Source organism: Barbatula barbatula (genome assembly GCF_947034865.1).
Source record: "Barbatula barbatula genome assembly, chromosome: 9".
NCBI classification, from domain to species: domain Eukaryota; kingdom Metazoa; phylum Chordata; class Actinopteri; order Cypriniformes; family Nemacheilidae; genus Barbatula; species Barbatula barbatula.
Window position 1 is genome coordinate 10,922,108 of NC_136772.1, and position 27,306 is coordinate 10,949,413.

Genomic DNA, 27,306 nt, shown 5'->3' on the forward strand with positions numbered 1-27,306 from the left:
TCTCTTTCTCTCCCTCTCTCTCTGCATCACTCCCACAGCCCCATCAATAACACTCTACTGCAAACAGCTCCTGGCTATCGCTGCAAGCGTGTGTGTACATGCGCGTTGTGTGCTATGTGTGCCAAAACACGAGTGAATAACACAGATTATTGCCTGCATTCAGTTGTGTGTGCGTGTCCTTTCGTGGCAGCCAATGACAATTTGTGTGTGTTAGTCTGAGCTCAATATCATAATGAAATAAAGACCCTGCGTTAAGCACATGCAAATTCGAATGTTCGTAATCATGGCTAAATTAATTTTGCTGTTGCTGATGAGAAGCATTAATTAATCTGTGTGAGGTGCAGGTCTAATCTGAGGTTGAATTACACCTCCTGTAAGATTAATTAGGACATGATAATAACATACGGCAGTGCCAGTGCAGATTACAGTAAGCCTTATTCCTTTGACTTGTAAAAGAGGCGAAACTTAAATCTCGGTGTGACTCGCCGCTTAAGCACTTTGTTGACAATTGCGCTTGCTGTATTCTCAACTAGTTAATAGTTAGCAGGGATTTCAGAAGTATTGACAAGGGATTTGGATTGCTTGCGTGACACACAATATGGCTGGTTTCTTTCATGTTTTGGGATAGTTTTGTGAGGATCCGGATTTCTCTCCGGTGAAACACTACACTGGGAAGTCGAGTCCATTTGTGGCAAATGCCAACATATGTTTATGGGTGTGTGCGACTGAGGTGCTCTGAAAGCTCATGTGCATGGATCTGTGGTGTGGACTGCGGAGACCACAGCAAAACCTTACCAATTGCCAGCTGGCAGTGTAGGTGGGAGCCTTTTAAAGAGGTCAGTGTGCGCGAGTGAATGGGGACAGTCCACCAATGAGAAATAGAGCCCCCTTGGTCCAGGACCTTCAATCAGAGCAACTCTTTCTGATGTTAATGAGGGAGTAAAACACATCTGTTCAGCCCCCACGCACACATCCTTACACACACATACACACTTATGTGAGGAGTTTGGTCACCTGAATAGTTTGCCCAGCAGGTAGCACACAAGGGATGAATTCTGGCCTTTATGTGGTCACTCTCTGACCCCCCTAAAAGCTTTTCTATGCCTTTTGCTCATAACTCCCATCAAAGGTCAATGACCCGTAGGGTGCACCAGGGACCCATATTACGCCCTTCTGTATTGTCAGAATAAAGGGGAGGGTTGAGTGAATGATCCACAATTTTTACAATGCTGACAATAGTGCTAATCAGAGAGTTGTATTTTGCACCAAATCGATTTACACACACAAATAAATAATGCCTGCAAACCTTTAACCCAAGTAGTCTAGCAACTTTAAAATTACTATACAATATGAGGTTACAGGTGTTACTACCTCACCAGACTTTCTACTTTAATTAAAACAACACAAAATTCATCCCTCTTAGATATTCTTTATCAAATGAGATAAAATATTCTTATTTTATATTTATTTTTCGAATTATTTATAAGACATTGTAGTATTTGAATGAGGAGAGAAAATGCACGCAGGGACAATTTTGTAGGAGGTGCTGGATTAGGAGCACATCAAAGAGTGTGAAAGTGAGATACTTTGATGATGTTTACAGTAACACACCTGGGGTAAAGCAAGGTCCTAATTAGCTCAAGTGGGTAATCAGAGCGTTGATTACAGGAATCAAAAGGTACTGCAGATCTTAAAGCTATAGCCTCCCTCTGTAACCACTCCTTTGGGTAGACACACACACACACACAAGCATACATACAAATAGTCCAGAGGGAAGTCATAAACATCTCCTTGGCTCAAGCGATTATAAGACAGGCTTAGAGTGGAGAACCAGTAAATATTGAGGGGCCATTGTTCCCTTCACTTCCTCTGTTCAGTAAGGAGGATTCGACTTTCCCCTTGATGACACCTCCAGGGAACACACAGGGATCATATTATCGTCTCAAACGGAAGTCGTATTCATTCCATCGACTGTGTTAAGGCTCTCAGAAGCCACATCATTCGTAATGCTGAGGACCGCAGGGCTTTCACAGAACAGGAAAGACCCACGTTAACTCGCGAGCAGCCGTAGAAAAACTCTCTTTGCTACTTTGTAAGGGAATCATCTATGATTTAAAGCAGGGAGTGGCAAAGTGTTGGGCTAATAAAGCTAGACGAGGCCATTTACAAACAGGCTGAATTATTGGTGTTAGAGTTACTATACCCTAGACAATCTCCACAAATGTGTGGGCAGCTCAATGCAGCCTGATTTGTGACTGAATCCTTCTTCATAATGACTATCACGGGGAACTTTTTGCTACTTAAACAATTGAGTGCATTTGAAAACATCCGTCAAATTATTTCAATTGTATGCAGAGCAACAGATCACAATTGTTAAATTGAAAATGTACCAGATTTTCAGTTGAATCCATATGGATATTGCCATGATGCTTCTAAAATGGCAAATAAAAGGACTGAAAGTGGCTCGCACAAGACATCGAGTTTCTCGTTTCACACCCCAATGTTTATTGTTCTTTTCGTTCCCCACAACTCTACTGTATAATTATCCCTATTATGTTCATAAACTTTCGACGTTGGCTCTGCTTTTGTTGATTTTAGCCGTACAATCGTGTCTTTAAAATGCAATACAACTCAAACCTTTCAGTTAAATATGGCTAGATAAACAGAGCGATAAATAGCTAGATCCTTGCATGGTCACCTCAGAAGAAAGCTGATTTCTGACCTTCTCCCAGAGTACCATGGAAAGCGGAGCTAGACAGTGGCCAAAAATACATGTTTTCTTAAAATACAAAAGCCTGTGAAACTGTCTGTTTTAGGGAGTTTTGACTTCAACAGGTGCCAAGAAAAACCTACACGGTCTCAAAACCTGTTATTTAAGCAAGGGTGAAAGGACTGCACGTCACATTCTCCCATGGATGCCTTCAGCTTCTTAGCTCTTTTTAGAAGAGAGTTAACTCGTTGAGCATCACTGAAACAATATTTTCACACGTTTAAATGGTTCTCAAGTACAAATTGATAAATAAAATGTGTTTGCGCATATTAAACCGTAACTTTCTTTGGTATACACCATGCCACGGTGACTTAGTGGCTGAAAAAACTCTCACCGCTTTGTTTGTCACATATTTGCTAACACAAGCTCATTTCTGCCTTTGTGCAGCTCTTATCAGTCATGAAGGGGATAGGTGTGACCTGGTAAGGGTGGCAAGTTCCACTTCGAGAGGTGTGATCACTAGGGCCCAGCAATTGAGCCAGAGGCCCTAATACAAGGAACTTAATCAGCCTTTAACACCTTGAGATGTGCGCTGAGCAGACGTTAACTGAAATGGCAGCTGCATCTATTTAACACATGCAACGGACTACAGTATCTGCTGTGATCATATCGTTTAAGGAGCTAAGACCTATATGTGAGGAGTGAGTCTTTCCAACTATAGATATTAGGATATGTTTTTGGTGAGGTGTAATTTCCTTTTTATCTTAAACAAAAAATGCCAAAAAAATCATTCTGAATTATGAGCTCATGATCTAAGGAAATAACACCTTCCGGTTGCTTGGTGCAAATAACCTGGTGAGTCACTGTAAGCTTCAGTTGAACTTTGTAGAAGATAATCACAAATGCCACTGACGCAAGGTAATATGCCTTCACACACACAGAGCAGCTTGCATATTTTCTTAGGACCAAATATGTTGCGTTACCATGGATCACACAAAATAATAAGTTATCAGACCGAGAGACATTTTCGCTTTATTGAGCTTGACTTCCTCACAGCAGAATGAAGAAGAGAATCTACAGCAGTTATCATATCTGCACTTCACACCCCTTGGGTTTGACATAATATTTTGCTTTTGTACTACTGAACCAACGGAATATATTTAAATATACACAACATTTGTTCAAACATGAATATTATTTAGCCTAGGTGAACAACAGACAAACGTGTATAAGGTGGAAAACACCTCATTTCATTGTACTGGTAATGTTGCTACAACAGTGAGCCGTTTGCCAAAAGAGAGGGAAAAAAGAAAGATATGTAGCTGTTTGTCTCTGATAAGACTTACACATGAAGATATGAACTGCTGTGTGTGTGTCAGGTTATGCTTACATTTAGAATAGGATATCCTGAATCCCCTATATTATGGGAAGTAAATTCTTTAATCAATGGAAACCTTTAAAAGGTGTATTTGTATCAGGAATTTAGGGGTGACGGACATAAAATATCAAAATATCAATAATAAAAGTGTTGAAAAAGTATTTGCATCCCTTTTCTCCTTTCCTGATCATTTAAGTCGATTCAACAGCCAAAGGCCATTGCACCTTGAACTGTCACTAATCCTATTTTTACACATTTTAAATCATATTCATTTGCAAGAAAACGTGCTTTGGGGACCACCGTCTCCCCATTTCTAACCATTTTTCAAGCCAGCAAAGTTGCCTTAGAGAAGAAGTTCCTCAGTCAAACAGAGTGCACAGTATACCCGTATAAATGTTCGAAAGCAATGAAGCCATTCTGGCTTTAGCAACCCGCTAGCCTCTCAGGGGGATGCAAGGCCTACTTCCAAAAAGCCTGAATAATTTATTGACCTAGGTGGGAGTGCTCTCTGGAAATGTTCAAAACCTTTTCGACAAAAGAAAGCAACATGTTTAATTCCTAATGTTTTAGATCAAATCCAAAATACACCAGCTTCACTTTCTCCATGCATCATTTAATAATGATTTTACACGCAAACCGTGTGCCTCTCTATTTGAATCCACTACTATAATTCCCGATTTACACTTTAAGCAGAAGCATTAGGTGCCCTCAAAACACACACACAAACACATACACACGACTTGATCTTTGCCAGGTGGCAAATAGTACCTCAAGGCTCCCTGGCCCACACATCTTAATGTGCAGTATGTCAGATGTGCTGAGTTGACCTTTCACCCTTGAGAGACTGACTGCAGGGAACCCTTTGTTTCACGTCTAACACAATCCAGACCTTACAATGTATTGTAATCTCCACCACTGTCTTGCATTGGTCCGGGGCATGCGCTTTTTGTTTTCCCTGGTGAAATATTAACTGGTTTGTGTGTGATGTTAAATATGCGTGCTGGCAAACAAGCATGCCCTGCTAGTCAAGTTCATCCGTGGATATTCATTTCTGAGCGCAGACTTCACATCTTGGCATGTTTAAAAGGTTAGAAAATTTTAATGGATAGACATTTATATCAGTGGTGAAGCCCTAACAAAAAAGTGGTGTACTAACTTAAACAGCCATAACCCACGATCCCAAATGACCAAAAAAAGATAGAAGTCATTGTGTTTGTTTTTACTAGTAACATGCCAATTATTACAGTTAAAAAATAAAATGTATTCATATTTATGGATAATTCTTCACTTCTGCTTTGATTATGAAGTTATGGAATTGGGTAAAAACGTCTATGCCAGTACTGTTGACCACAATACAATATTTTTTACAAAGCATCATATGTTTTTAACACATCACACTACGTACATATGTAAGATTTTACTCGGTACAGAATATAGATGAAACTTGCCAAAACTGCCATCTCTGTGAGAATACGTGTGGGGAAGATATAAGTATAGGCATATGCTGTGCTGAAAATACTTTATTTTAATCGTAGAATACACGTAAAAAGGTTTCAAACAACTGTAAATGGGATGAAGAAACAGAGAAAACGTAAGGATTCTGACTTGTGAGCTTTTAAACAGTAGGGATATGGTAGTGCTTTATTTGAATTATTTAAAAAAATATTTATGTGTGTGTCACATGCTGCCATTCAACTTTACAGTGCCATAATGTAAGTGAAAAAATTTATTTGTTGCAAATCTTTTATTATTATTCTATTGTCGTGAATAGCCAGCAACGGTTATTCGAGCATATCAAAAGAGCAATATAATATCTGAGATTAAATGTTTGGGGCATCTGGGGTTTTCTTAACAAACATGATTTATGCAATTATTCTATGATAAATAGCACTATAGCATAAATAACACTACATATATCACCAGAGCCTCGTTAATATTTGCAAAAATCATCTAAATGAAACAATCGTGTTGTAGCAAAGCACACACACAAATACACATGGCAGTTTGCGTACCTCTATACTTATTTTCCTTGCACCAGTCAAAAAAACATACCAACTGATGTCTTTCTTTCTTATACAGACACATTACAAATTTAGCATCGCTCATGTGTCTTTCCACTTATTTGTTCATTTCCCGTGCCAAACTTTTGCAGTAGTGAAACTATTTAGCTCATCAGACCTCAGACCATCACCATCAAGCAACTGTCTCCAACTATCCAAATATGACCTCTGGCCATTGACCACTCCATGCTGTATAAAACACTTGCAATTTAAAAGTTCCTTCAAAGCTATTTATTATACTGTACATCACCGCTGTATATCATCTGATGGTGGTTGACAACCACAACTAAAGACTTGAAAAATGTGTCAGCTCTCTATCCGCATTGTAAAGTGCTATAGATATTTTTCTGAATAAATATAGTAACTTATAAAACAACATTAAAAAACTCTCAATTGAGGTTATTTACAAAGCATGTCAGTAGGCAGAATGTCTGCATTTTAAATAAGAGTCAATTAAAAAGGAAATAAGAAAAGTAAATAATCATGTGAAAACCTGTTTGGAGCCTTTCTGTTATGATCTAACAACAGTAAAGTCTTATTAAGTGTCACAGAAACATCTCATTAGGGCTTTCAAATGTTTGCGTTCGATAAGGTGAACTAGAGATAAACAAGCTGATAGGAAGTTTGTTTAGACCAGTGAACCACGTATTCTGATACTGGTCTGGTCAAACCTGTCCTTGGGCTACAAGTTCCATAAAAACAAATTCTAAGATGTCCTTTAGAAATAAAATACTATTAGCACACTTTTTTTAGTTTGCTAAGATTGCTTTCTGTGTTCTTCAGTAACCTGAACACATTGCACACATATATCAGATTACTGTGTTCCAGAATGATAACGTGTAAAACATTCTAGGGGGATTAATAGAAGTGTTGAATTATTCACAAATAAACTGCTCTTCAAGTGAACCATGTTAAACGTCCCCTAGCTCCACACAGACGATTTGTCATGTTGATAAGTGGACAAAGACCTAGATTACCCTAACAAACCCTGCTTTATGGTCCGGTCCCCCTTTTAAAAAGGGCACATGGAGTAACGAAGCAAAAGGTAGCACCGTCTGTCAATCTGAATCAATTTACACATCAGGGAATCGCAAGCCGTGTTTCCCCCAGTGCTACCTTCACAGTGACAGATGTACATCTCCTACATGTGACCTGAGAAAACGACCCCTAAAAGCCACCTGCCCCCTGGGCACAGCACGGGTAATTTGTCCCACTGTTCGTATTCGACACCGTCGATGGCGATGGTTGTCTGAGGTAAGAGGAACTGACAGCCGTGCACCCCCCTGGGCAAAACTTTCCACCCAAGTGAATCGGTAGGCTGAAGGTTAAAAAAAATCTAATAAATGACTTCTGAGTAGTCATTTGGTCTTCATTACCCCCCCCCCCCCCCTCGGAGAAAAAAACCCAACAACATCTTTATCCTGTTCCACACCCACATGCATTTAATGGGACTATTAAAGTCTGTTGCTTCATTCGGAAGACATATCTTGCAAGCAGTATGATAACTGTACGTGATCCAAACCCCATAAGGGCTTATACATTAATCCCCCCAAAATTAATTATTTCAATGCTTCTTAAAATTTTAAAGCTCAATCTTTAAACATCGAAGAACGTCCAGGACTGACAACTAAGCAAAACGGGTTGCAATGACATCAGCCAAAACCACACACACTGTCTTCTCATAACATCTCTTTACAATCCCTAAAGTCCAATACAGCCTTAATAAGCTAATTGGCAAAGACTAAGCGGCTAATCTATCCCATGACAACAAGGATGTAGATTTAAAGAGAAACTTGAGGAAGTTGCTCCACATAGTTAGCTGCGCACTACAATGTGCATCAATAAACACTGGAAACCTTTCATTGATAGCCTCTCCACAGTAAAGGCTAAAATACCGTTTAAGATGTTCCACACAACAGTTTCCCTCAGTCTTGCAATCTCGATCAATCTCAGTGGAAATAATTTTCGCTTCCACTTAACAACAACCCAGATTTGATCCCCGTGGACCGGTGGCCAACATTGACGATTAGTTCTCAGGCTAGCATGTAGCAGCTGGACTAAGCTAGTGAAAAATATGCATGCCTCCGTCATGAGTGTGGAATGTGACAGCTCACGCTCATAGCATTTTCCCCCATTCTCCTCCTTTTGATTCAACAAATCGCCATAAAGTTTTCCTGTCATCGGAGTGCATTGTGGAGTGCAGCGGGTCCCAGCGGGGGAAGAGCCATTCTTGCTAGCTTTTCACACTCATATTTTATTTCCTTATTGTGTTTGGCCTCCAGCCTACAACATCCAGGTGGAGATGATTTCAAGGGCGAGCGGGATAACTAAGCAAGCTCACCTCTTGGATCTGGGCTGCCATTTTGTGTCCAGCATAATATAAACATGTCTTTCATTGGAAACAAAGGGTTCAGTTTAGTGAACAACAAGCATATATTTAACGACAAACACACTACACTAAATCTAAAATTGTATTTGCCAATATGTAAGAAAGCAACTAAAGGTATCACGCAGGCGCTGCCGAACTAGCAATGTTTCAACAATAATTACCACAGTTTTCTTTGCCACTTCCTGTTCTATCACATGACTGATAAAAAGCAGAAACTGGCTTAAATGTGAAGGCTTAAAGAAATAGTTGACCCCAAAATTTAAAATTCTGCTATTCTTTATTTAACCCTTCTTCTGTGGAACACAAAAGGAGATATTTTGAGAAATGTCTAAGTCAATGGGGGCCAGTGTTGTTTGGTTACCAATGTTCTTCAAAAAATCTTCCTTAGTGTTCAGCAGAAGAAAGGGTAAGTAAATAATAAAATCATTTTCATTTCTAGGTGAACTATATCTTTAAATATTGTAAAATATCACATGACGAATTTCTGTTTTTTGGCCAAAGGATTAATCGCATCCAGAATAAATTTTTTTGTTTACATTATGTATGTCTATAAACTGTGCATATTAATTTTGTATTTATAAACATAAAAAAACATACACATATATATTTAGGAAATATTTAGATGTATTTATATATACCAATAATTAAAATTTTATATAAAGTTTATACATTTTTATATTTTTCTTAAATATATGCTTGTTAAGTGTATGTGTTTATGAATACAGAATTAATATGCACAATGCACAGACATTTATGATGTAAACAACAAACTTTAAACGTTAATGTTACATATATAGTACACATAATAAAATAGTAAGAGTTTAAAAAGAATTCTCTAAAAACACAGATGTCATGGCATGGCGTCTGAACTGTAGAGTAGAAATAATGTCAAACTGAGAGCCAGCAACAGTATGTCGACTAACTGTAATTACTAACACATTTAAACCAGTACTCCAACTCAAGCCAAATAATAAAATGACACCTCATTCCTAAAAACAAGCTATCTGCCTGGTTATTAGCAAGAGCTACATTCGCTGAATGAAAGTGTAGCTAAAAGAAGGCCATCCCCAGGAAAGGAGGGCTGGTCTGGGCTTCCTTTAACACAGCAGGGTCTGGTAATAAACGCTCGGCCTTTTGTTCCCTGCACAGTTGGCAGGAGGTTAGCCAACAATACAGCAGCCATAATGCCCTCTCTCAAGGGATGCTAGAGGCTAACACTGATTCTGTTACATTCAGTCATGGCAGAAAGAAAGGCTAGGTCATGAACTACTTTTTGAATCACCTCAGCACCAAGCCATTGTTTTGTTCTTACCCTAAAAACACAGTTTTTCTATCATTTAGCTGGTCACATAATTGTGAATGTGTACTACAGCATCTTTGATGCATATTGTTCTCCATATGTACTATATTTAGGTTCGTGTGTGAGTGACGGCTATCTTTGGACTAGTACAGTGGGATACTAGAAGATCAAAAGGGCTACAGCTGTCTGAACCCCAGCTTGTCCCACAACCTTAAAGATCACCCGCCGACAGGACCTAAATTGCTGATACAATCTGCTCATAGACTGCAGTTTCCTGCTGTAGAAAAGGCTGCGGGGCTGTAATCCCAGGGGACACTCGGATGCCCTGCAAATTAGGGCAGAACTTAAGTCTAGACTCGTGGAACCCAGGTGGTGTCAGGTTGCCAGGCCACCTGAGTTAGCATGTGGCTCTTTTTCTCCTCACCAGCATGTAATGTGTGGACCTCCTTGGGGAGGTGGGGATAAAGGGGTCTCTGGCAAGCGTGCTCAGGTGTTTTAACAGCTGTCGACCCCCTTTAAGTCGCGGGGGTGAGGGGTGGTTAAAAGCACTAGGAAGTGACCGCTTGATCAACTCCAGATGTCGGAATAAGCTGGAGGAGGCGACATCTACTGAAGGTGGGACTGAAATGTCAACCCACCGCGTCCCATTCCTGAGTCATGCTGGCATCTTTTCTCCTTTAGCCTAACGGGCCGCCCCCTCCAAACTCCAGAGATACTTGTTACTTGAAGAAATTGCTAGTGAGGGAGAGTTAGAGTACTGTGTAAATCAGAAAAGGGGCCGGGCTTGGAGATGGAAACACTCCTTCTTTTATCAGATTGTACCTTAAATGATCTTCCTGTCGGAGACACCTCACCGGCTACCTCAGCAGCAAAGTCGAGAGGGGAATAAAACATTTTTGACCCAACCCATGCAACTATCCAAAGCCGCTGACTGGGAGCTGCGCCACCACCGTTCTGTCAGTAAGGAAGCACAGAGACACTGGTGCAGCCACTCAAGGTGCACTCTAAAGCAAGTGCATGAAGGACCCTTCTCTCTCTCTCCTCTCTTCTTTCTTTACCAATCAGTGCTCTGCTAATTTCACTATAGGCTCCAATTAGCAATTGGCCAGTGCTATTGTTATAAAACAATCTGCCACTTAAAACGGGAGATCTCGAAACGCTCAAGCTGTTTTGCTTAGAATAGTTTTAAGTGCACTAGTCGTGTTTAAGAGCCTCGATAGTGCGGCAGAAATAGGGATCTGTGTTAGGACATTATCGTATCCGAAATAGAAGTGTTGCTGAAAGGCAAAATGAGTTAAAGCTTTTATCTGAAAATGCTCTCTGTACCTTACCCACCATACTCGCACACACTGCAAATTTCAACATTTTCCTAAATTCTCTGGTCTGTTACATACTAAACACATCTTCACTATAAAAAATGTGCTTTGTGGTTATATCTAAACTACAGATATTGCCATGATAAAATGTTAGGGTCAGATAATAATTGTATTTTACCACACAGTGTATGAAGGAGATTTGCACTCTACTCTTTCACACTGTAGCTCAGTTCAGTTGTATCAGCTAGTGTCACTTTTCAAAATCAGCTTTTGTGGTAAAGGTGTGGAACTGTCAAGCCGTCAAATATACGCACCATGTGTGCACAGTAGGTAAGCAACTTCAAAAGAACACTAATGTTAATCTCTGACACAGTCCAAATTACATGTAAACTCACGAGGCTATCAACCCTCACCCAAACATTGTAAAATAAACATTCGCAGCGTCCAACTGGAGCAACAAAATTCTGTTTGAATCTACATCTTCACCAAATCAAGCTGTTTTCTTTATATTTCCATCTTCGCTCTGGGTTCTGGGTTATATTTTGCATTAGCAGTGTCCTTGGGGGACACCTTTTCATTGGTTCTGAAGCCTTATTCCATCTTGGCGAGGGAATGCATTTCTCAGCCAGGCAAAAAGAAAAAAGTATCGTAGAATTTTAGTGGGAAGAACACAGGCCCACCCACATGATGCCGGCAAGGAGCTGTGCTCCACATTAAAGAACAGATTTTTCACAGTTGGGAAACAGGATTTATTCATTTCCCCAGGTGGAGAGAGACATTGTTGCCTCGCTTAAAGGGGCCTGTGAAAGCATGCAGCTTTTATCAGAACCCTTTAATATTAATCATTTAGAGCAACTTTAGATTTCATAGCGTCACATCACTGCTATGTAATTTCCACTTGTAAGATTGGGAGATAGAAAAGTCATTTCCTACACTGCTTGTAACCAACAGCTTGTTTGTTTACTGCTTCGTGTTATTTAAATGCAGGATGATTCATGTTTATATCACTGACTTGAATCATTGGTGTGGTTAAATCATTTCTTAACAGAAACTAGCAGCTTCCTTAAGTAAATTGAAAGATTGCCAACCTAGAAGCATTGAGGATTTGTATCTAGTTAAGATCTAATAATAGTTAAAACAGCTTCAAACAAACGCTGATAATCATCTACATGCTGTAAATGCAACAGAGAGCAGCAGTACTGAGGAACCTGAGACGTTGCTTATCAGGGAAGAGTCAAATGATTAGCTGAAACGTATCGCAATTGTGACTCTGTTACTGTGCAACAGAGGAAGTGTTAACAATAACACTTTATGAACGCTAAAGCGTTTTAAAAAAGAGGAAGTCTAGAGGTTTCTTGAGGGCTTTTAAAACTTCTTTAGCTTCTTCAAATAAGGACATAACAGAGATCAGCTTTCATTGTGTATGTGGCATGTGTATATATTTAGATGTTCTTACCTGTGTTAGTGGATCGGCCATCAACACCGAGAGAAATAAAGAGAAGAAGAGAAATAATGAGTATATACAGGTTTAACTTAGACATAAAGAGCAGGCTCATCAAAGGACACTAATGCCAGATAGTGACTGTATTGTGGCCTTGGTTAAAAATATAAACATTATCATTTATTTTTAATGATTTATTTACAGGTTTTAATGTATATATATTGCCAGATACCTCAAATTCAAAGCTACATAACTGTCACACTCTTTTAATTAATATCTCTTATGGTCTTAATCTGACAGGCTTGTATACCCAAAACCTAAGAAGTTTCCTCCTTTCTCTTATCATACGTCAAAAACATTTCCTGACAGTTATCACTCTTGCTGTAGGGAGGTTTAGAAAAATAATTACTTTTCCTTCGATTGGTTTGAATAATAACTGTAGACATACCCGGGTCTTAATGAATGACCTTCTGGTCTAGTGCATGTATACACAACTAACATGTTAATTACTGTCTGCTATTGCTTGAATCAATTTGCATTTAACCTAGATTTTCATTTGACAGGGATTATAGAATCTGATTGATGTGGTCGATATGAACTGTCTCGACGAACGTTGCATAGACAATAGTATGTGCTGACTTTTTGGGAATAAATCATTTATTAATAATTTCGATATATATTCTTCTATCGTGTTTCCTAAAGCCATACACATGGGCGCGTAACATACATCCAAAATGGTCTAATGCAATGACAAATGTGATAAAACTAAATAAAATATTCTTTATTGATAACACACATCACACAAAGTATATAATTACACTGTTAATCCATAAGTAATATGCAGTCCCTCAAGATGTTCATAACAATCCAGGCATAACCCACAACACTATGGTCTCACTAATTCCCATGTCTCAGACATGCAAACAAAAGATCCCTTAAACAAGAGGTATGACCCCCACCCTGGCCTAGTGGGTCACCTATTTGTGCCTCCTCGTCTTCTTTCCCACGCCAACCTCATACTCATTAGGGCCTGTGTAAAGGAGTCCGCTGGAGCATTAGTTTCAGGTGAACTGGTCGACATGGTGCCCCAGGATTTAGCGATTTGTCTTGAATGCACGATCTCTGCACAACACCCCATCCCGTCTCCATGTCTCACCCCACAAATGTTTATTTGTTTGTTTGCTTGACTGTGTACTTGTTTGCCAGACAATAACAGACAGAGTTGTTTCGCTGTTTTAGCGTTAACAGTCATAAACAAACGACTCAACAATTATGTAACACACTCATGCCACACTTCGCCATTTTTTGAACAATCAAAAAAGCATGATTTGTAATTTTAAAGGTCAAAAATACCTCATTGAAACTTGTTTGTTTCGCCCCGATTCAAAATGTCCCGATTCAAATCAATGCAACAGGAAGTTCCCCGTGCACTATCTAATGGCTCATGTCAGACCGTCTAATTTAGGACACTGCTGAATCTCCACCCTCGCTCGAGTGTTTTGGAGAAGACGTCAGCAGACCTTCTCATTCTTCACAGAGAGGTGCAGTTATCACATAACCTGTGGAAAAGGGTGGGTGCCATCCCAGGCCTTTAATTAAAAAGGAGAGTCTGTAAGCAAACTCATCTTTTTAAATGTTTACAGATGGCCGTGTGTCAACAGCTCTCTGCCGATGGCCGTCGGTCGAGTAGCAACAGACAGTTGTAGCACGCTGTTTCTATCAAACATTGAATTGTAGTTGTCTCATGTGGTATGACTGTTTTATGCCACTTCCCGTGTTGAGAAACTTTATGAGTGAGTAACTATCTCAAACCGTAAAGCCACATCTTCTGACCAGAGAAGCAGCTTTATATTTTCAACCAAACAGCTACAAGAATATACGCCTCTTGCTCGCCTCAGACTGTACTGTGCTGTGTTAAGTCAACTCTAAATCACAATAAGAAAGCAAGTCATGGGAAATAAGTACGGGACTGGCATGGGAACTGTTTATGTGATGCAAACGGGCTGTTGACAGTATGCTCAACCGTTGACTAAAGAAAAGAAAATGAAGGTAAAAAGCAGCAACAAATGAACAAGGGTACATAGCTTGTGAGGACAAATTTATAGATAACATTCACGGTCAGTTGGGAGGTTCCTGGAACATTGCTGGCGGACGGTTTTTGCTGGCGCTGTTAATGTAAACTATTCTTCCTTGAATTAGATGAGATGGGAAATTATTTGCCATTCCCTAACACATCGGCTGTCCTCACGTTACACGGGATGCAAAAATCCATCCAACTGGACTCGGTTCACGGCTTCCGCCGCAAAAATGCAGGGATGTACTGTGGTGTATTTTTAGGGAGAACATGGAAAATAAAAATGCTGGTGCTCTCTGTGGCTTCTCCGAGCTCTGTGCCTCCAGGGACAGCAACCACCCATTTCTTAGGAAAACAACATGTCCAACTAAAATGTCTGAAGTTGTGACTCGTTCAGCCGTTCCCTAAAATAAACTAGCTTTTCAATTACAAATATCTCAGCAAAAAACTATTCAGTTACACCTATTTCTTCTACTGGGATGCATCATTCTGTTGTGAGTGACAATATCATGACGAACTCTCTGTTATTAGGCATTTCTCTCATCAGATTGAGAAGCCTGTAGCACATACCAATGCAAAGAAGTCTTGTATAAAAAAATAAGTTTACACCCCCCCCCCTTGCACACATCACTTGTATCATTAAATTGGCCCTTGACCCTTTTGCATCTGCTCTCTCTAGGGGGGACACAAAAAGCTAAGGCTGTTTTCTCTGACGTCATTAATATCCGTTTGACTGTATCTAGTCTGAAGAAATACAATTATAAAATTTCACATTGAGCTCCTGTGCATTTTTTTCAACAGCTCCCTTGGCAAATGAGTCAATCACTGGTCTGACTAATCTTGTTACCTGTGAAATGCATGCATGCCATTTCTATTGGCACAAAACTACTGAAAAGGCGGCTTAGCTGAGGCAAAACAAACTAGGCAATTGAAAGAGCCATAACTGTCTCGTCGGCTTTGATTTTGTTATGTTGTTTTTAAGAACCTCATAAGACCTTGTGTTCTAAATAAACTTTCACCTCACAGATACGGAACGTACTTAAAGAATGACTAAGCGGTGAGGGATGTTTTTTAGTTCTGACTCTGCAGAAAGCAGTGTGCAATAGGCTAGATGCAGCTGGGAATTAAAGCACACCTTCTTTTTCTCGCCCTGGTTACTAAAGGGTTGTCGTTTACAGCGTGTTCGCAAGGAACAATCCATCTCACAGGAGCTCACAACATTCAGAAGCACCTTGTCAGATGCCGCCTGACCCAGTCGCTCCAACAGCACCCCAGGGGAGAAAAATAAAAAAAAACGAAACAATGACTGAGGGGTTGTGTGCAGCCAAGAGGAGAAATGAGGGGAGGAGGGGAGGTGACAGCGACAGGGAAAGAGAATAGGAATGCTCCGACGCTAAGCCCACCGTTCTACCATTTCCTCCCCCTCCGCATACACACACACACACACAGCCAGGCCATTGTACACCCAGGGGGCTTTGCAGATAAATGGCCGCATGTTAACCACATTTGACGTGCTGCACAAAAGGGGACACCGCGGGTCCCATGACGCAACCTGCAACAACTGAAACCCACTGCCCCCCCCCTCCCTACGCTTCCTCACCTCACCTCCCTTGCTTTGCCCGTCCTAACGGAAGGGGAAAAAATACATGAGGTGCACTGATTGGGTGAGGCTGGGACGTCAAGTGCAGAGACAGGCAAGACAATTTGTCGCTGGGCTGTAAAGACTTCTCAGCATTATGCCTGACTGGGCTTTTTGACTCAAAGCCATGTCAGAGCAATGACAGGGCTTGAATCTGAAAAGAAAAAGTTATTTTGTTTCTTTTTGTCAAGTAAACATCATTGGCATTATTTTAATTACATTGAGCTCTTTGTTGATAAAATTTGATTAATAATGTGTTTTGTTTATCAAAAACAAACAAAAAATTATTTTAGTGAAAATGCAATGGCCTTTAAACTTGGAATGAATTCTCACTGGTGCCTAATAAACACTGCATAGGTATAATAGATTTCACATTGTGTTAGGGATGTGCCAAAATGAAGCGCATCTACGATGACAGGCCTGCAAACAGACCGTTATGGAGCGGAAAACTTTACTTTGAGCATTTGCCATGGACCTCTCTTCCTTTGGAGCCCATTCAGGTACAAAAAGTGACCTCTGCACACCAGAGCATGGGAGCCAGCCTTCACTTTCACTCCTGCACCCACTCTCACAAGTACGAAGCCAAAAAAAGTGTGTGTGTTGGGGGGAGGGGTGTCTCGCTTTGCAGCGCCAGCACTAACCTTTTCAGCCTCGTCACGTCTTTGATGCCTGACGGACTACACAAAAGCACCTGCTCCATCCCCGGAGAGCTTCTTTGGTTCCCCCCACACCAACCCCTGCTGACCTCACCGGCATTCCATGCCTTTGGGGGGCCCTTCCCATGGCTACCTCTTCCTCAGCTGCCCCCGGACCCTCCCGCAGCCGCCCCCTTCACCCCCCTAATCCCACAGTAAACACGGCAGGGCCGGCCTGTTTCGAGGATGCACGGGACTTCTCACAGAGCTTCGGGGAAAGGTGCACCATGGATAGGACCTCGCTGCGTGGGAATGAGGGAGGAGAGCGTACGGCTCCTCATTGACATGCAAAAGGGTCACTGGCAGAGTGAAAACCTCATAAAGTGACAAAGGCCTCTCCAGGTTGATGTGGAGATGGGCAAAGTCTTTGTTTAATGCAAATGTGATTTTGGGATTCAACAGCTTGATCCGCTGTGATAAAAGAATTTAAATCGACGGCCTCTGCTGATTGCCATAACAACTAAGAAAGCTTAGAGTTCACAGGTAAAACGTTTGAGCAGTTGAACAAACAACTATTCAGCGTTTCCTCCTTCTTTTGTCTTCGGTTTAACAAAACTACATTGTTAGGCTCATTTGTGTCCATCTGTCGCTATGTTTGTGATAGATCAACTAGTGGATCGACAGCTGTGCTTGTTTTCTGATACAATGTAACAAGAAGAGTCTCTTATACAAGATACATGGAGAACATTGTAAAATGGCATCACACTATGTTTCCAAATAATTTCACCCATTCAAAAAATATTTAATTTTATAACTCTGTCTCACACCTCCAACCTCTACACAAGTATCACTTTCCTCCTTCCCTGCTTGTTTGCACAAAAGCTGGTGTGTGAAGTGAATCAGCGGGCGGTGCCACCCTCATGTTACAAATGGCTCTTGCTTGGTTCTTCCCCTTCTCGATTTCCTGTGTACCTTCCAAAGCATCACGTGACCCCTCCAACATCCCTAACACTCCCCTCCCCTCTCCTCCAATCTCAACACGCCATACCCAGCCAGCATTGCTAGACAGTGCACTAATTGCAGACATGCCAGGCTACCGCCATAATAAAGCCAGGGAGTTGGTTGGTGGGGGGGTTGGGGGTGGTGGTATAGCTTGTTCATTTTCGAGGATGGCTGAGGAAGGTGCCACACATGAATATTTCATTAGCTTTAATTGCTGAGGAACACTTTCTTTATGGCAGTCTCGCTGAAGAGGCCGCCGCTGGTAATAACGAGCCCTGGCCCATTGTAAAACTTGAAAAGCTGATGGCATTAAGACCTGTGATTTTGCCCGCTTAAAAAGGTGGGTTCAGTCATACCATCTGGATTTGTGGCACACATGGCAATCCAGTCTCGCTGCTGCCTCCCAATTGGAATACAATAAAAGCCCGACATCATTCAGTTACAGTAGACCCTCAGGGATCAAAACACGTTTTGTGCATCAACAAACCTATTCATAGTCTCTCATCATTTTCAGGTAATGGACAACTTTTCAGCCAAACCCATGAAAAGCAGCACAAATCGTAATAATCATAAACATTCTGTTAAATTAATTCTCGTATCACGTCTATCATGTCAGAAAAAACACATCAGTTAGTCCGTGCCAGTGTCTCATTTTAGCGACCAGAGACTGCTTTGACGGGGCCATCGGATCCAATCCTCCTGAGTGCTAGCGCTTGCACTAAGGAAAAGGATAATTTAGCCCTGGAATGTAAAGCACAGGACATCCTCCCTGATAAGGAGCAGGCATGCCTTGCCCGAGGTTGTGGGCCAGGAGTTATCGACTTGAAAGGCAGCGAGTCAGCACTACACTCAGGCCTTGGCTTCTGTGAGCGGAGCGTCTCCTCATTACTTTAATTGCTAGACCTGCAACCCTCAAAAAAAAGTTATGCCCTGTAATCTCAGACAAGAACCCTGCTGGTGGACCTGCGGAGAAGCAGTAAAGAAGAAAAGGCGGAGCTTGGTAACTTCTCTCAAATCCTCACCTCTGTCAAACGGCACGCAAAAATGCAATTCTGTCACAACAAATTCTTCATCCTGATCATTACCGGAGATAGCAATTTGACATTTGACAGCGTCCATGGCACCTAATTTCCAGTCAAGTACTAGGTCCAACCAGTTCACATGTTGGAATATACATGTGTCATAGAAAAACTTTTTTTAACTTTCACTTTCATGTTGTAAATGGATGACTGAATAAGTAAGTGTTTAGATAACAAGACTGATGTAATTACAGCTATTGGCCCCTCTGACATAGACAAGCATGTTTAGCCTGATCTCAAAGCAGTGCTTGCGACCGTAGGTCAGAATGAAAGAGGCCATTACACTCGAGCTAATCTCTGAGAGCAATCTATTCCAATTACTTAACCACCGTATCACAGGCCAACATCTCCACCCTCATCACAGCAAAGAGAATATATGCTACGGCAGACGCAGCCTGTGTTTTCTTAGGAGCTCGGCGAGGGGAAACTTTCAAACCCAGGTGATTGGCAGCCAGGCCACAGCCTACAGACACGGACTCTTTGGTCTGTAATATAGATCTGGCATTAGGGCGGGTGCATTGTCAACAGCGTGGGCTTTAAGAGGCATTCACCCATACATGGGAGGTCTGGGCTCACAGATGTCATGACACCTTAATCCACCGATCCGTTATTGATTGTTCCATGTGCCTGTGACCTTCCCGGAGGTGTTCCACTAATCAAACGGGACATGTCCATGTGAGTGCATACGGTGTACGTGTGGGTGTTGTGAGAGAGCATCCACATGCGTAGGCAATCATAAGTTAGACTTCAGGAATATTCCTTTCCTGACTGTCAGGAAAATGAGGGTTAAAAAACAACTTTTATAAAAAGCAACACAGTGCTGCATCCCATTCTAATTGCTTATCTGTTTCTTAAGCAAGTATTATTCCCAATGCCCCCCCCACACACACACATCCCAGCCGAGCTCAACCTTAGTTCCATTCATTATCACCGGCAGTGTTGTTTCTGCTGCCTGCAGTGACATACCTCATTATTGACCTTGGTAAATCCTCGCTGTTTAGGCTAACGGCAATTCGGCGCCACAAAATGTCACAGCGCTACTCTGCACTCACTCATGAAGAAAATGTGCACATGGTTAGTCAGGGGGAAGACGTACAACAAACCCTGTCAGTCACCTTGAACCACACACATAAACGTCCACGGTCGAACACCTTGAACAAACAACAGATAACTTGTAAAGTACAACCTCAGACTACGGAAACATTATATGCTATCTCGATCGTGATGGCCAGCGTGGGCGTTCTGGCACTCTTAGGCCAACTGCCCACACCCAACGTAGAGATGGCTTTGGACTGTGGCATTTGAAGCTGCATCATCTAGTAGAGAGTGGGAGAGCAAGAGAAAAGAGAACAGACTCACTACTGTGAATTGCCCATATTCCGGTTAGTCACAAGTGACACAGGACTAACGAAGCCCCCGGTGGTGTTCTCCTGTCCCTCATAGCGGTGACAGATGTTGGGAGAGCAGAGTCAGATAAAACTCTCTCTATCTCTCTTCACTAGCTTGGTGAAACACAAGAAAAAAGAACAGGGGGATGGGCTTAATGTAGCTTAACTTGGAATAAAAACACTGTAGTTATGCCACGGTTAGAGAGTTTCCTGCCACAAAGTATAAGTATATAGGAATCATACCATCTCTCACCAAATATTCCAAAATAACACAAGCTTCAGAAAGATTCTGTGGGAGCCCTTTGAAGCAGCGTGTACTTTGACCAGAACGTACTTTCATGCGGATGCTCCCGAGACAGCTGAGACTCTACCTAGACCCATCTAATCTCTCACACCCAGAGAAGAAGTTTGAGAGGCACACAATGGGGGCACGTCTCTTTGCTAATGTATGTTCCCTTGTCTTTGGAAGATAGCAGACTGCTTTAGCTTTAACCAGCCTCCCTGGGCCACCAGCATACAGCTTAATGCGATAATACGGCCGCCCGGTGAAGCATTAGGCCTTCTGCACCCCAGCAAACAAAGGACCCCCTCTTTCCAAGCAGGGTCCGTCCCCTCCCCAGTGTCCATAGGTGTTTGCTGAAGTAAATCGGCCTAAATCCTGCACAGCTTGGCCCAGTTGAAAGGGGAGGGGACTTGAATGAAGGTGTACAGATAATCTCCTTTTCTTACAAACAAAAAATAAGTTGAGGGGGGAGGGAGCGAAACAGATGAAATTAAGAATTCATATCACATGGTGCATTTGAGTATAGAGTACATTCTACTCTCTCTCTCTCTTTCTCTCGGTATGCCTGTGGATTTGCATTTGTGATCCCTGACCTATTGAGGTACAGGGGGAAAACGAATGAAAGGCTAACACAATAATGGATGTCTTGTCTGTCAGTGAAAAGGCACAGGCGTTTGGCCCCTGACTGGATGTTTTGTCTCACTTCGTGAAAGCGATGGACCGCTAGAAAGTGTTGATCCCAAGAGTGGCATCTGTCCCACCGTCCACACAAATCCATGGATCTCTAAAGACCAAGCGCATCGTTTCTCTTATCTCTATATCTGGGTCGACAGCTTATCTTGAATCTAGCAGATGTATGGCAACTTTGGGGGAAAAGCAGATAAATTGTGAAATTTTGAGAATGACAACAGAATCGCGTGCTTTTTCTAAAAAGTGTAGAAACATGAACAACTAACACTTAACCTCTGTCGCAGCTCTTTAAAAATGAAAACCAACTATTCTCAGGCACTTGTGATATTTCTTTTGGGTCCATAAAACAATCTGTTGCTTTCCCCTTCAGTCCCCCCGCCCCCAACTCTCCTCCTGTATACACACACTCTAAGTTGTTTTCTCACTCACTCAATTCTTACTAAGCTTATCAGTGTCTCTCTTTTGGTCTCTCATAGTCCCTCCCTACTCTCTCTCTCTCTTCTGTTACTCGCTTTTTAATAGTTCCAGACTGGCATCCAGTAACATTATCTTGCCATTAGTGAGGACCCCATCCCTTGACTGGGGCAGTCGCTCGGAGTGGGCAGCGTAACTAGGGGAGTTTAACAATCGCAAACAGGCAGCAGAGTTATGTCACTCTACCTCTATACCTCCAGCTCTCTCCCTTGGCCTATCATAATTTCCACCTCTTCTATCCTCACTCGCTCACCCGCTCTCCCTTTCTCTTTCCCTCTCTTTTCATCTCTGGCTTTGGGATGCTGAAAGCGAGAGAGTGGCCTGGCGGCAGTGAAAGGGCTGAATTGTGATTAAGGAGGAGGAGAGGAGCTCCTTTTCTTTGTTCTGCCCTCGGGGGTGTTTACTGAGGGGGTGTGTTGTGGAGGAGGGAGAGAGGAGGTGAGGGAGAGAATAAGAGGGAGAGAGGGAAAAGGGGGTGGCTGCGACATGGCATAACAGATATGAAAGGCATTCAGGTCAGTAAAGACGATGTTACTGCTGGAGAGCTACTTGAGATGTGTGTGTGTTTTGAGAGCGAGACCTCTATTTGTAAATGCAAGAAGAAATAATGGCTAGAATTTACACATATATTTTTTTAAATGGGTGATTTAGTAGGAAGAGGTTATAGAAGGAGGGTGAAAGGTATCGCAGCTGCATTAACAATGGCCCGGTTGTGCGCGATACGTGCCAAAGACAGTACACTAGACACCCTGGTACTGCCGTTTAAAAGAGCATGCCAATGAGATGCCCCAATGACAAGCCATTGTCTTAGTGCTTTGTCTCGGTGAACCTGCTAGCCTATTTATACCATCTGAACAAATATCGCACAATGTTCCTTTCAGAGAAACAAGTGATTTAATCTGGTAACTGCAGTGACTCAATCGTCATTCCCACAATGGGTTCTGATCTTTTGTATTAATAATACATCTAGCAACGGTTTCAGAAACAGCCAAAAAAGAATGCATGCAAATATTTCACATTTTGAATATTAGCATCTTTGAAACACAGTGAAGCATAATGAACATGGCACAGTTTGCCATACAAAATAACAGGACAATTTAAGGAAATTAAAAATCAATGCAGCTGCACCACAGCATCATTTAAAGCTTGCAATGTGCATGTGATGCGTCATGACACAAAGCAGCACACAACAACAGAACCAGGACTACCTATAGAACACTGCAACTTTATAGCCTTGCGCCTCTGACAGTTTTGTCAAGCTGGCCCTCACAGCTGGATGTGACGTGCTGTGAAAAAGAGGGGGAGGTTGGGGGTGTGGGAGGGTAAATGACAACCACAACACAACTGCAGCCAGATAGCAGATCGAGTTTCACATAGGGCCTAATGTGACCTCCCATTGGGCCCTCGAAACAGCGGGGTGGGGCCGCGGTCCGAGGAGAAGAGGACCAACGAATTGGCCTGAGCTACAAACTTTATAAATACATTTGTTGTTTTTATCACCCATTTTTAAATCTAACAAATGTGCATTACAAATTATGAAAAATGCGAGATAGTAAACAATCGCAATGGATTTATGTAGAAAATGTTATGGATACTTAAGTAAATATTGCAGAAAAATTGCACGCAGTCATATAGTCTAGCCTACTGTATGCAGCGTTAAAAGCAAACTCGTTAAAGTATAAGTTGTCAACATATATACAATTCATATAATTCACATAAATAATAACTTATTGTATGGAAGAAAGCGTTTAATCGTGCTTCCAGGCATTTACCCAACACATACAAAGTAAGCTTTTTAGTCACAGATAGCTCCCAACTTGTTCTTCTTAATTATTTTGTTTTTATCTAGTAATCAAATTGCTCATTTTAATTGCATTCTAATTAAACATAAAAAACTGACGCCAACAAAAAAGTTTAATGAGTAAGAAATAATTTTGTTTATGTACGGGCCTCATTCCGAGCAAATGCTCTAGCAAAAACAAATGAAAATATTAACACCGCTGGAAATATAAACCGTTGTGTCTCATTTTCTGACGTACGAGAGAAACATGAGAGTGGCGTTTTACAAATTTTTGCCCCCATTTTAAAACAGAGTTTCAACCCATCGACTTTATTCAGTGTCATACTCCACCGTCAGGGTACATTGATTTTCATGTAATCAATAGCTCGCATTTAATAACGAAACGAGGTCAAACATAACAGAGACGCTTAATATGTGTACTTACAACTCTCAAAAATAAACCGTGACATATTTACATGGCTATAGTTGATAGGCTAAAACAATTTATAATAATTAAAAGTATAGTAAAACTGTTTGATTTAATGTTGATCATATCCTCTTCACAAATAAGAAAATAACATATATTAACAAAAAGGGGATGAGAACGAGTAAGTAATAGCTTGATGAAGTTGTTTTGAAGATGATTTTGTAGTTCTCTGTGCCTAAAATGCTCATCAGGCCATTCCTGCTGCACTTATGACTTTTTTCCTTCGGGTCGCAACAAGCCCACAACACATTTTCACTTCAATTCTGTTTTATCGAATGAGAACCATTATGTGTTCAATAAATCGTAATCCTCGTGCTTATTTATAAATTAAGAAACTGACGAAAAGTGTCCCAACACACAACCTGTAACCGCACAGCAGTACTTCCTTACAACTTGACCAAAGACAGAAGTCAACTGAACTGCGTCTTAACTTACAGAACGATCTATAACATTTCAAAAACAATACTTAATACAACTTTCGTAAGCATAAAAAGGTATTTTAGATGCTTATTGTGTCCGTCAGAAGACGCGCACTCACTCACTCACTCACTCACTCACTCACATAACGGTTTTGTGTTGTGAGATAATAGACGCTCTCTGGCAGACCGTTACTCAACCCCCCTCTAACTACTGCTCTCTTACACCATTTACTCTTAAACATCCTCAAGACAATGGAAAGCTTAAATAAATACACTTATAACATAAGACGACAACATTCAAGGTTGAACTGTCGCAGGGTTTTACGAATAACTCTTCTGTACGGGCTTCAGTTGACACCGCGCAATCTTAACCAAATCCAAGTATGTTTAAAGACGCAAGTACACGCCGGAGTTGAGTTTTTCAACAAAATATACTTTCTTACCGTTCTTTCTCCTCGGGTTGGCCTGTTTTCTCCTCTTACACCGGGGACCCTCCGCCATGATCTCCTGCTTCATTGATAAGAGTGGGTCAGATGGCAGCAGTCCGCATGGGCTCCGCTCCTTCATCCAAGATCTAGCAACCAACACACACACGGCAACAATTGTACTCTCAGGGAAGGAAGGAGGATGTGCGTCGGTCACAGAGGAGCAGACGATATTTTGTCAAGAAGAGTAACTGAAGTCCGAATGAAGTTATCCAGGGGGGTTTGTTTAGAGGGACCGTGAGCGTCCTGCGCGTCGTCTGATCTTTTGAAGTGTGTGTGTGTGATCGGACAGCAGCGCGTCAGTGCGCGAATGAAGGGGGACGGACACACCGACACCTTCAAGTTACCATAAAGCGTGTGCAGTGTCTAAACAACATTTCACTGAATGAAGACGAAAAAGTTTTCTGCAGCTTGTGTTTGGTGGAAATGCTTTTTTAACCGAAAACGCGTTTTTTTTCTCTTTCTGTTTTGAGTTGATAAAGGCGTCAGATCTTATGAGCCACTTTCTTTGTGAGCCTGAGCCTGACTGATTTTCTACAGTCTGACTTTTTCTGATTGATCGACTTCTTATGAATTATTATTAAAATCTAGTTAGTGCAGGTTTACAAAAGTAGTTAATTAACTGTTATTTTTATTTTATAGGCAAGGGAAAGTTTATTTGATCAAACAGACAATTATCACAAAACTCTTACATCGTGCTATTCCTTAAAACTTTTCAAAAAATAGTTTACAATGAATTCATGTATTACAATGAATTCAAATCTAAAGGAGTTTCAGTGAAACTGTCTCCCATAGATAAGAAATTGTGCAGTGTCAGTACCTTGTTGGAGAAGCTGTGCTCGCGAATCCTATAATAACCCACATAATCACATCATAACAAACGAGATAATAAACAAGTCCACATCATCCTCTCATCACAGTTTTGGTCGAAGTGTTTTGGAAAATTCGTTGGTGATTAACAGCAACCAGGATGCTGACATCAAAATCTATGTGATTTATTTCTTTTTCAGCTATTATTATTATTTTTTCAAATTCATAAAAATAAATATCATAATACATATACTGACGCATTAAATGTTGAAACGTTTAAAACCAAACTAAGTGGTTCACATAACATTTTAAACGAGAAGAATAAAGATGCAAATCAAATGTTGTTGTCTAACGGGGATGCAACGGTTTATAAGAGCTGCTCTCAATCGGTATACTCGTAAAGTTAACGAGCGTCTCCATCCTCTTCATCAACCCTGTATGAAGCTGCCGGTAGCTATGTCACCGTCCGTGAGGCGCGCGCACCTTTCTCACCTGAGCCGGTAAGCGGCTGAAGCCAAGTTGACTGCAATTTCATAATCGGGAGGGGGGGTCAAAAAAGTCCAACAGTGTATAAAAAGCATCCACAAGGACTCAAGTACACACGAAACAGGCTCACCTACCCGAAAATATACGAAAATTCCCCAAAAAGCCGGCTAGAGGGGAGGAAAACGCCACAGAGAGAGATGTTTGGAGCGCCGAGGAGGACTCTGCTTTATAATGAGGGACCGTTATTCCTGATGGACAGGTTAGGACTGATCTCTGTGAGCCACAACACGGAACAAACCTGAGGACGCACTGACGTGTTCCGCCTCTTCAGATGACATTTCTACGCTCTCTCTTTTACTTTTGCGCTTCGAGACTCTGACACACACGCCACCTATCTTTACACGGCGGGATAGATGGAGAAACACTGGCGTGAGGGAGTGATGGGTCGTCTGATGAAACAGATCAGGTCCCATCTGTCGTTTTGCAGTTCAGGTGTGGGACGCCGGAAAGGTGATGCGGTAAAGATTTCCCGTGAAAGAGAGCAGAGCAACAATCGTTACAGGTCGTTATAAGACCACCGAGAGCATGGTCGTACGAAACGAGGGATGGAAGAAAAAGGCTGCCGGTGCTGCGCTGCTTCAGTGATCTGACAGGTAGCTCACCTGTGTGTGGTGCATGCGCGCTCCCCGCACGCGCTCTTTCTCATTTACATCTGATATGATTGTTACTTCTTGTTTTGTGCGGTGATGATTGTTGCATATTATCTCACAAGTCAAATATGTGATTGCACTAAATATGGATTGTTTGTAGTGCAAACACGCGTGTCTTCGCATTCCTTTTAGAAATGTTTTTCGTGTTTATATCGAATATTTCAAGTAGCCTAGTGATGATTTCTTTGCAGGAAGTGATAGTAAATCGATTAGATTTCAAATAAAGTCATAAAATATCTAAGCTAAAATATTTTCTTCAGGACGATTGATA

At 41.5% G+C, this 27,306-nt stretch overlaps 1 protein-coding gene across 4 annotated transcripts in view; it reads right to left on the minus strand.

The window, feature by feature from the left end:
* Nucleotides 1-26,636, minus strand: part of zeb2a (zinc finger E-box binding homeobox 2a) — a 45,930-nt gene extending 19,294 nt beyond the window's left edge. For 2 of the 4 annotated variants that reach the window (XM_079464301.1, XM_079464298.1), the window contains exons 1-2: nt 26,460-26,636; nt 24,988-25,118 (exon numbers count right to left, since the gene is read on the minus strand). In XM_079464301.1, coding sequence (XP_079320427.1) covers nt 24,988-25,111 — 124 coding nt within the window. In that variant the 5' untranslated portion in view covers nt 25,112-25,118; nt 26,460-26,636. Of the gene's footprint in view, nt 1-24,987; nt 25,438-26,459 lie in introns of those variants that run through there. The other 2 variants (XM_079464300.1, XM_079464299.1) reach the window with 2 other exon arrangements.
* Nucleotides 26,637-27,306: the final 670 nt, after the last annotated feature.